The following is an 11521-nucleotide window of genomic DNA, read 5'->3' on the forward strand; positions in this document are numbered from 1 at the left end:
ACAAATTAATAATAACGCTGAAGGATTTAAATTTTTTTAAAAGTAATAAAATAATTTAATATGAATCTTAGATTTTGAAAGTTACCAAATAATTTTGGGCAAGGCCTTTTAATCGCTTTTGTCATAATTAAAGTCATCGATAAATCTAAAGAAGCTCTAAATTAATCCAATATCATGATTTATTATTTTAAATTTTGGACAAGGCCATATCATAATTTATGATAATCCAATAGGACCATTACATTAATATTTTTTTAATTTAAAAATAATTTAAATTTACTCTAGGATTATTATTATTCTTTATTTATTACTAAACTACAAAGTACGTCTAGATTATCAAACTATAAAAATCTAATTTAAAACTTATTTTCAACGTGATATTTTTTATTTTAGAATCGATGCGTCTAGACTATTTTTATTTTAAAAAATAAATGTGGTAATTATGTACCAATTTCAGTTACATATGCAAGATTTGGCCCGACATAGGCTAAAGGCCATTAAGCCCATTAATAGAATAATTGCCTCACCGACCATGGTGGAGAACAAAATCTGACAATTCAAAATATAATATAAATAAACAGGATCATTACGACACACATTCTCATTGCATCAACTAAACGAGAGACATGAAGTAGATCACTCTTCCCCCCAAAACGACCAAGGGCATGATGATGCCTTAACTAAGTCCTCCGAGACTCCTCGCCTTTTAGATCTCCTAAAACGAATGTGGACGCCTATAATATATACTTATCATCATGTTTCTGTCCGATCGCACCCCTAGTTGCCTGACCCTCTAATATAAATTTAAGGTTGTAAATAAATTAAGTCCAGTTAAGTCAAGTTTCATGATGTTCAAACTTATTTGATAAGGTAACAGTTACAATTAATACATTGTATATAATAAACCATCGGTTCTCAAACTGTTGATGTGCACACTCCTTGAAGATAGTTGTCGAGAAAGACAAAGGAACTTGAAAAATACCTATGCCCATGGGTATGAGTTTTCTTTTATAAAGTTGTTAATATTCGTTTAATATATTATTCCGAAATATCCGTTTCAGTTTTAGAAAAATTCTGATCGTTTGTGTCTTTTGAGAATATTTTCTTATTTTTTTCGAAAGAAACAGGCTTAGACTCCCCTATTTGCACGGGCCGACCAATTCCTTAGATTAAGCATACTCTAATTAAGGTCAAGACTTGATGCTGAGATAGGGTTGGCGTGTGACACCGAGTGAGTCCTGAGATCGAAATTCGAGACTGAGACAGGGTCGGCACGTGATATCAAATTAGTGTTGAGACCAGCACTTGAGGTCGAGACTCGAAGCTGAGATGGGATCGACGTGTGATGCTAAGTGAGTGCTGAGACCGGAACTCGAGATCAAGATAGGATCGACGTGTGATGCCGAGTGAATGCTGAGATTGAAACTCAAGGTCGAGGCCCGAGCTCCCAACTTTGCCTTACGATAGGCTCGGAACATCGAGCCTCGAGCTCGCGACTTCTTACTGTTAGAACCAATGGAATCAAAATATCTCCACAATGGTATGATATTGTTCACTTTGGGCCTAAGCCCTCATGACTTTGTTCTTGAGCTCTCCCCAAAAGGCCTCATACCAATGGAGATACTTTCCATCCTTTTAACCCTATGATCTTTTCCATGTACTTTAAATGTGGAACTATGTTTGCACCCTTGCAACCCAACAATCCCCCCCCTCAAACAAAGGACCACAGACCCCCTCAACGTCGTTTTTGATGTTTGAATCCTCGACCCGCCAGGACTTTTTTCCTCTCGATCCACCCGACCTACTAGGACTTCCAATCTAGTCGCAGCTAGGACTTTTTGCCTCTCGGTCCACCCGACCTACTAGGACTTCCTACCTAGTCGCAACTAGGACTTTTTGCCCCTTGGTCCATCCGACCTACTAGGACTTCTCACCTGATGTCTGATCCTCTTGATTCATACACAGGAGCACCCACTTCCTTTGTTTAAAGTTCAAACCACATTGTTAGATCTGGATCATGACTCATCCGACGGTTAGTCCAGTGAAGAGCGGTCTCGCTCTGATACCACTTGTTAGAACTGATGGAATCAAAATATCTCCACAATGGTATGATATTGTCCACTTTGGGTCTAAGCCCTCATGGCTTTGTTATTGGGCTCTCCCCAAAAGGTCTCATACCAATGGAGATACTTTTCATCCTTTTAACCACATGATCTTTTCCATGTACTTTAGATGTGGTACTATGTTTGCACCCTTGCAACCCAACACTTACGATAGACCCGGAACACCGAGCTCCGAGCTCACGACTTTGTCTTATGACAGGCGAACACCGAGCCCCAAGCTCGCGACTTTGCCTGACGACAGACCCGGAACACCAAGCTCTGAGCTTATGACTTTGCCTTACGACAAGCCCGTAACATCGAGCTCTAAGCTTGTGACTTTGCCTTATGACAAGTCCAGAACATCGAGCCCTGAGCTCGTGACTTTGTCTTACGATAGGTCATAATACCGAGCCCTATGCTTGCGACTTTGCCTTACGATTGACCTAGAACACCGAACCCCAAGCTCGCGACTTTGCCTTATGATAGGTTTGGAGCACCGAGTCTCGAGCTCGTGACTTTGTCTTATGACAGGCCTAGAGCGCGGAGCCTTGAGCACGTGAGTTTATCTTACGACAGGCCTAGAGCGCTGAGCCCTGAGCTCGCGACTTTACCTTATGACAGACCTGAAGCACCAAGCACCGAGCTTGTGACTTAGCCTTACGACAGACCTGGAATATCGAGACCTGAGCTTAAGACTTAGCCTTACGACAGATTTAGAGCACTGACCCCTGGGCTCATGACATAGCCTTACACCGAGGCCCGAGCTCAAGATCTTGTTATGGCCACTTCATCCATATGTGGTGGAGCGATGACACATTATCAAGCACAGTCCAGTCAGTCGGACTACGCCTCTTTCGACTAGACTAATTGGGGATGCTTGTGATGTGGCGAGAATCTATTACCTCCATGTGTTATGCGGTATAAAGTTATAAAGCTTGTTCATCCTTAAGATTAAGAAACTCTAGGACTATTTCACTCGAAGAATAAGGAAATATCTCGGAACCACGTCTATAATTTGGTTCATAAAATGTATCCAGAAGGATCCAAAACACTCAAGTCCAATCAGTCGGACTACACCTCCTTTGACTAGACTAATAGAAAAGGCTTGTGATACGGTGGAGTCTTTGGACTAGCATGTGGTTGTTGATGGAATATTACGTGGCTATAAAATAGGGAGTAGAATTAATAAGAAAGATTAAAAATATTTGAGAGGCGGACAATTAAGAAACAAACACCCCCCCAAGTCCTGATGGTAGTTGTCCCCAAGGTTTAGGGCCTAACCTCTGCACCCACTTGCCTTCATGTATTGACCTCATCTCGGCCTTGAGTTTTGACCTCAAGTTCCGATCTCAGCACTCACTCGGCATCATGCGCAGACCCCATCTCGGCATCCCGCGCCTATGAACTTATTTAGTTATACATAAATACTAGAGATTTATGATGCAGCAAAATGCAATAGTATTTGATCACCATAAATTCCCTATGTTCTTACTGCAACCCCTAAACAACATTAATAAGGACAAGCTTTGCCAAGGAACAACATCACAAAGGGCAAATGAATGAGAAATTTTGACATGCAGCTCTTCAAATATACAGATCAACACTGGTTATAACTTTATGCATCTCTAGGTTAATGGAAGCGAAAGACACAGAAACAATTTAATTACTATGCTAAAAGCAAACCCAATAACTTGGCTAGAAGATGATCATGCTAGATATGTTTATATCGACTTGAGCATAGATATAAAAAATATTTCATCCAGTAAATATATCTACTATCAATTGATTGTTGCAAAAGATAAATGAGGCAATGAAAAATAAATGACTTATCTTATTCGTAAAAACTCTTGAAGGTTACCAATGGAAATCCCAAGTTGGGCAAGAGAGTAATCCATTTTCTTCTGCAATGCCTTTGGGCCTCAAATTTTTTCTTGCTGATTTGTGCAGCACATTAAGGATCCATAGGAACATCTTAGATTTCCAAGGAATGACAATTCCATTAATTCTATCTACCAAAGATCGGAAGGCATTTGGGATATTCAATCTCACCAAAGGAAAGAATGACGCGGGGGGGGGGGGGGGGGGGGGGGGGGGGGGGGGGGGGGGATAGCAACATTGACGCCATCGGAATCAGAAATCCCCCTCACTGTAGCTTTTCTCTTTGATAGAGTCATGATTATCATTAGTTCTTCTGGTGTTAATCATCGCAGTGTCTCGTCTCAGATTTCCCACAAATGACGCCAATTTATTTCGCTCAATGCACCGTGGATAATCACGCCACCGGTTCACAAACTGCTGATGTACACACTCCTTGAAGATAACTGTCGAGAAAGATAAAGGAACTTGAAAAATACTTAAAAAGAAAGTTAGAATGGTGCCGGAGGTGGATCTGACAAGACACTTTGACACTCAAGTTAGGATTTTTTATGAGAAAAAAGTTTAATGACTTGGAAAAATTAGGATTGATGTGTGCATACCTGTGCCCATGGGTGAGTCTTCTTTTATAGAGTTGTTAATATCTATTTAAAATATTATTCTGAAATATTCATTCCAGTTTTAGAAAGATTCCGACCATCCATGTCTTTTGAAGATATTTTTCTATTTTTTCAGAAGAAATTGTCTTAGGTTGCCATGTTTGCGTGGACCGACTAACTCCTTAGATTAAGCAAGCTCTAAGGTTAAGACTCGAGGTTAAGATGGGTGTCGGGGCCTGATGCTGAGTAAGTATTGAGATCGAAACTCGAGGTCATGACTCAAGGTCAAGATGGGGTCGATGTGTGATGCTGAGTGAGTGCTGAGACCGAAACTCGAAGTTGAGACTCGAGATTGAGATGAGGTTGGTGCGTGATGTTGATTGAGTGCCGAGATTGAAACTCGAAGTCAAGACTCGAGGTCGAGATGGGATCGATGCTTGATGTCGAGTGAGTGTCGAGATCGAAACTCGGGGTTAAGACTCAAGGCCGAGATAGGTCGACGTATGATGCCGAGTGAATGCCAAGACCAAAGCTCGAGGTGGAGACTTGAGATCGAGATGGGGTCTGTGAGTAATGCCGAGTGAATGCCGAGACCCGAGCTTGAGGTCGAGATTCGAGGCCGAGATGGGGTCGGCGTGTGATGCCGAGTGAGTGCTGAGACTAAAACTCGAGGTCGAGATAGGGTCGGCATCTGATGCCGACTGAGTGGTGAGACCGAAACTGGAGGTTAAGACTCGAGGCTGAGATGGGGTCGACGCGTGATGCTGAGTGAGTGTTGAGACCGACTCAAGGTCGAGATCGAGGCTGAGATGGGGTCGGTGGATGATGTTGAGTGAGTGCTGAGATCGAAACTCGAGGTCGAGACTCGAGGTTGAGACTCGAGGCCGAGATGAGGTCAATGTGTAATACTGAGCGAGTGCTGAGATCAGAATTCAAGGTCGAGACTCGAGGCCGAAATGGAGTCAGCACGTGATGCCAAGTGAATGCTGAGATAGGAACTCGAGGCCGAAATGAAGTCAACACGTGATGCCAAGTGAATGCTGAGATAGGAACTCGAGGTCGAGATGGGGTCAACCCATAATATCGAGTGAGTGTTGAGACCGAAACTCGAGGTCGAGACTCAAGGCCAAGATAAGGTTGGCATATGATGTCAAATGAGTACTGAGACCAGAACTCGAGGCCAAGATGAGGTCGACATATGATGCCGAGTGAATGTTGAGACCAGAACTTGAGGTCGAGACTCGAGGTCGAGATGGGGCCAGCGTGTGATTCTGAGTGAGTGCTAAGATAGGAATTCGAATCCGAGACTCGAGGCTTAGATGAGGTCAATACATGAAGGCGAGTGGGTGCAAAGGTTAGGCCTTAAACCTTGGGGACTACCATCAAGACCTGGGGATGTTGATTTCTTAATTATTCGCCTTTCGAATATTTCTAATCTTTCTTACTAATTCCACTCCTCCCTGTTTTACAACTACGTGATGTTCCATCAGCAACCACATGTCAATCTAGAAATTCCAACATATCACAAGCCTTCCCGATTAGTCTAGTCGAAGGAGACATAATCCGACTGACTGGACTTGAGTGTTTTGGATCCTTCATAACACATTTTTGCGAACCAAATTATAGACATGATTCCGAGATATTTTCTTTATTCTTCGGATGAAACGGTCTTAGAGTTTCTTGATCTTAAGGATAAATCAATTTTATAATTTTATCCCGCATGACACATGGAGATAACAGACTTCCGCCACATCAGTAACTAAGTGAGCCTAAAATGTATCAAACTATTAAAATGATTGTTCAAACTTAATTTGACTTTTTTTAAATGAATTTGAGCTTGATTCGAGCTTGGCTCGAACTTGATTAATTTAAATATTATCAAACTCTCAATTTAAATTTATTTGATTGATCAAAACTTTTACATTTTAAACTTGTTTGATGAATTATTAAATTTGATAATATAATTTTTTTTTATTTATTTAGTATGTCTATAAAAATTTTATTGATGAATATAATTAAGAATTTTATTGAAGAACGTTATTTATAAATATTATTCATGAATATTAATAAATCGATCATACAGGTATTCAAGTTTATTTATTTAATTTAATAAATTATTTAAATTTATTTTTTAAATTGATTTAATATATGTTAAATAAATATAAATAAATTTTTAATAAATTAAATAATAAATTTATTTATAAATATTTAATTTATTTATACTCTATACAAAATTTGACTCGGACTGTCATAGTACTGCACATCGAGCTTTACAATAAATAATGATAGATTCATTTGACCATCAAAGACCGACTCTTTTACACCCTTGGTTAGTGCTAAAGGCGACGACGCCGGGAGGGTGAAATAGGTCATTAAGTGCCATCATGCGGCCGTTTAGAATCTTCTGTTAGAGCGAGGGGAACTCAATTTGGAACATTTTAAAAGCTTAGGTCTCTTAGCGGGAAATTCAAATAGGTCAATGCCCGTAAATTTGCACAACGAGAAGCCCAAAATGTAACCATAAATGATTAAAAAAATCGTCGCCGCCGCAGGTGGATATATGATGATCCAACGGTCCAGAATCATTGTGTTATTATACGTATTCTTTACTCTTTTTTTCCTTTTGGCCCCGGGCGAATAAACAAACACCTCAGCTCTCACGGCAAAAGTGTCGTCCCGTTTCGAAAATCTAACACTTTTCGGGGTTTTTTATAAAAAGTAAAGATTACGATTTGACGGCCCTATTGGGTTTCTCCAAACGGCGACGTCACTGTTCGACATATTCTGAAATGACTTAATAGCCCACCCGTCAGTTTAGATACTCGATAGTAAAATGGTTAATACATGATCAAGTAGGGGTATTTAGGTAAATTCGCAAGGCAAATGTGGCGTCCATGTGGGACGCAACGTCACGACCTCGGACGTCGTGACGGGGGCGTGGGCTTTTCTATTTATTAATGCAAAAAAATTACAGAGTTGGTTAATTTGGATTTATTAAAATATTTTATTATCCTGCCGGCCGAAAAAGCTAATGGAAACAGTAATTAATGTTAATTAATATCGATGACGATAGCAGGCATTAAACTATTTTTTTTTTTTAAAAAAAAAAATTAAAAGCAAAATGCATTGTTTATCCAACGGATTCGTCTTTTAAATCTCCTCCACCTTGTGCCGAGCCACCTTCATAACAGTGGTCGATCCCGATCTCTTCGCCGCCGAGAAAGGAAACTCGCCGGAGTGAAGAGCGAGCGAGCATCCAGCATTGTAACGTCGTGAAAATAGTAAGTTCTGTCTCATTAAATTCGAATCCCCTAGGATCTAATCCATCGCCCAGTTCGTTCTTGCGACGAAGACGTCCATGGCTTATTCATGGAGGAGAAAAACCACCAACCGATCCCCCTTTCCCCTGCTATTACATTTCGTCCTTTGCCTTTCTTTGTAAGCAGTTCTTTCAGTCAGCAACAGAAAAGCTGCAACCTTGTGAACAGTAAAAAGGATGATTTTTCATAGCGCCAGTGAAATCGAGAGAGAGGAGGAGAAAGTCCGTATCCGCAATAAATGGAAGCTCAATGTAAATCACGACGGCATCAGCAGCGAGGTGAGCAGGTGAAAGAGAAGAAATATTAAAGCCATTGTTTCAGGAAACGAGCTGGAAAAAATGAGGAGGAAACAGAAATTGATCTGATAAATTGCTCGCTGTAGATTTAATTTAAGGTTTATACTTTTTTAGAGGATTTTGTTGATTAATCTCATGCATGAGTGAGAATCCCCCCGCCCCTCCTCCCCTCCTCTTTTGGGGTCTGGTTTCTTTGTTGCGATGCGCACGGTCCACTTTTGCAGGGATTGGAAAGGAAAGCCCGGACCTTTAGGGTGCCATTCCTCACTCTGTCACTCTAGTTATGTAGCCTCGATACGGAGTGTCATCTCGGCGACGTTTTCTTACTTCCAACTTTCAAGCTACAACTCAGGGAGGGTAAGAGAAAGAAAGAGACAGTAAGTGGGAGGAAAAGTCCAATCTTGCTCCGTCTTCGAGCAATTAGTCTATCTTGTTTTCCTGCTTTCTTTTGATTCCTCTGTTTTTCTGCTGAAATTTTGGAAGTAGAGAATATGTAGAAATCAGAGCTGTTCCCTCCTCAGTTCTCCGCCTGTTTTTGAACTCCTACCGATCGAGCTTTACACACAAGCATCCACGAGTGAAAGCCGCCGCTTCAGTCTTCCATATTTGAATCTGGCGATCGCTTATTTACATGTTTCTCCCTTTCTGCATCCTGTTTGAGTTTGCTCATGGCTATCCGTTACCCCTATTAGTTGGATGGTTTTGGAGTGGTGCGCGGAGCTTCGTTATCCTGGTCCGTCCTGCGACGTCCTTTTGTCTTCTAATGCTGCTGTTCTTCACGAGGGGTTAAAATTTCTTTTCTTTTTTGAAAAAGATCTCATTTTGCAGGTGAATTTTTTTTTTCTTTCCGGATTTCAATTAGCAACGTTCAAAATTTGTTTTTATCTCTCTCTGCTTTATTTTACCACGTTAGTAAGATTCCCTGCTCCATTGTTTCATTGTTTATATCCTATGATATCATTTCATTCGCAGCACTCTTGCGTAACCAGTAGCCTCTGCAGCCAGTAGGCCTTAGCTTTTCCTGCCGGAATACGGAAGATTTCGAGTGCGGGTAAATGGGTCGGGCGACGCGGTGGCTGCGCAACCTTTGGAGCGGGAAGAAGGAGAGGAAAGAGCCTGGCGACTGCTCCGGCGGCCATGTTGAGGACAGGAGAGAGAAGAAAAGGTGGAGCTTTGCGAAGCAGACCAGGGACACGTCAGAGGTGGTGCTCGGCCGGAACGCCTCGACGGCCGCTGCTGTGGAGGCGGCGTGGTTCAGGTCTTTCTACGCCGAGAGTGAGAAGGAGCAGAGCAAGCACGCCATTGCGGTGGCAGCGGCCACCGCTGCGGCTGCCGATGCAGCAGTGGCGGCAGCCCAGGCAGCGGTTGCCGTCGTCCGTCTCACCAGCCAGGGAAGGGGTGGTGGCCTTTTCATCAACGCCCGCGAACGCTCGGCGGTGAAGATCCAGAGAGCATTCAGGGGATACTTGGTACCTAAAGCTTCTTCCTGATTTTCTCTTTTCCATTTTTAATTGCGAAAATCCCTTTACTGTATCATATCCTTTACGTGACTATTCTGCATCGTTCAACCCTATGTAGAGCCTCTGCTCAACTCGTCTATTTTTGGACCTTCTTATCACTTTTATTCCTTTCTCTATTCACTGATATTGTTCAGTAATCCGCGATTCCAATCCCTTTTTTTGGTCCAACTACATTCAAATTAAATTCTTTCTTCTTCTTCTTCTTCTCCTCCATTCTCTGCATTCATACTGAAAAGCAATTAATCTTTTCTTTTACTTTGCACAGGCACGGAAAGCACTGAGGGCTCTGAGAGCGCTAGTTAAGCTACAGGCCTTAGTGAGAGGCTATCTCGTGCGCAAGCAAGCAGCTGCAACTCTGCACAGTATGCAGGCTCTCATCAGAGCTCAGGCCGCCGTCCGAGCTCAGCGAACTCGCAATCGTGTCCGTAACGATAGAAGGTTTCAGCTAGAGCTCCGGCCGCGACGATCTGTAGTACGTTGTGTTTGACATGTTTCAAAAGATAACATCAGTGGAATTGCATTTCCAATTATTTTTGCTCTGTTTCTTCACATGAATCACAGGAGAAATTTGATGAGATACGGAGCGAGAACATGACTTCCATCCACCGCCGGCGGCTCTCAGCGAGCCTCGATAACGCTTCTAATGTCTTCGACTGGAGCCCAAAGGTGGTGGAGATCGATACCTGCCGCCCCAAATCGCGATCTTCTCGCCGGAGTACCAACCCGTCCGTTCTCGACCCCGCCGACGACTGGCACTCGAGTTCCATCTCCTCCCCGCTGCCGCCGTGCCACTTCCCGGCCCGCATCGCCATCCCTGACTGCCGCAACTTCCAGGACAACGACTGGTGCCTCGCGGGAGGAGACAAATGCCGGCCAGCGACGGCGCAGAGCACACCCCGCTGCTACATGAACAACAATACGCCCCCAACTCCTGCAAAAAGCGCGCGCGGAACCGCAGACAGCGCGCAGTGGCGGTTCATGAACGTTCCCTGCTCCCCCAACTACATGGCCAGCACGCAGTCGTTCGAGGCCAAGTCGAGGTCGCAGAGCGCGCCCAAGCAGCGGCCGGAGGCAGCCGCGATGAGGAAGAGGCTCCCACTGACCGAAGTGATGCTGGAATCGAGGGCCAGCTTGAGCGGGGTCGGAATGCAGAGGTCGTGTGCCCGCGCCCAAGAGACCTTCAATTTCAAGAGCGCCGTGGTCGGGCGGTTCGACAGGTGCGCTGCGCCGGAGAGGGAGTTCTACGTGCAAAGGAAATGATGCAAAACACCATTAAGAATTTACGAGAATTAAGAGGGAGCTCTTTTGTTTGCTTTCTCTTGGATCAAATTTCTTCTGCTGTGGTTCATTGTAAATTCCTTGTTCTCAGATGCAGATGTTTAAGCTTACATTCCAAGAAACTTTGTGAAAGCTTGAACAATCTGGAGTGCTACATTGTTAAAATTTAAAGCAAGGGATATCACTGTGCCCAGGTGATGCCATCATTTCATTGCCTCTTGCACGATTCAAATCCCGGTTGCTCGCTCGAGTCAAGATCTTCCTTGAACAGTACATGATGTAATCTCTTTTGGACTGTCTCAACCAAAAGCCAACATCGGCGATCCTTGATCACCCCTCCGCTGCTTCTTGAATTGCACCGCATCAGATGGCATTAACGTCGTCTTCCTGCTCGGCAATTACTTCCCATTCCACGACCTCATGCCAATGTCAATGATGGAAAGAGCAGTAAGAGCAAGGCATTTACCGCAGTGCAGTAAAAATCTGCCGAAGCAGGGAAGGACAAGTCCAAAGAATCTGAAAAATAAATTA

The 11521-nt window shown here is 43.2% G+C and overlaps 1 protein-coding gene across 1 annotated transcript; it reads left to right on the top strand.

Annotated features, from left to right (window-relative positions):
• Window positions 1–9247: 9247 nt before the first annotated feature.
• On the top strand, window positions 9248–10972 carry LOC141829331 (protein IQ-domain 26-like). Its single transcript, XM_074716784.1, has 3 exons — window positions 9248–9661; window positions 9978–10184; window positions 10274–10972. Exons 1-3 carry the CDS (start codon window positions 9248–9250, stop codon window positions 10970–10972), a joined length of 1320 nt encoding a protein of 439 aa, XP_074572885.1.
• The last annotated feature ends 549 nt before the right edge of the window (window positions 10973–11521 follow it).

The sequence above is a fragment of the Curcuma longa genome, chromosome 5, assembly GCF_044706935.1.
Source record: "Curcuma longa cultivar G26 ecotype Majalengka, Jawa Barat chromosome 5, ITB_CL_G26_1.1, whole genome shotgun sequence".
Taxonomy (NCBI): Eukaryota; Viridiplantae; Streptophyta; class Magnoliopsida; order Zingiberales; family Zingiberaceae; genus Curcuma; species Curcuma longa.

What these genes read in the sequence shown, in the direction of transcription:
- LOC141829331 (XM_074716784.1), top strand. Translation starts at nt 9,248, where the DNA reads ATGGGTCGGGCGACGCGGTGGCTGCGCAACCTTTGGAGCGGGAAGAAG. An exon ending in GAGCATTCAGGGGATACTTG is followed by an intron (nt 9,662 to 9,977) that starts GTACCTAAAGCT and finishes TACTTTGCACAG; the next exon opens with GCACGGAAAGCACTGAGGGC. An exon ending in TCCGGCCGCGACGATCTGTA is followed by an intron (nt 10,185 to 10,273) that starts GTACGTTGTGTT and finishes CATGAATCACAG; the next exon opens with GAGAAATTTGATGAGATACG.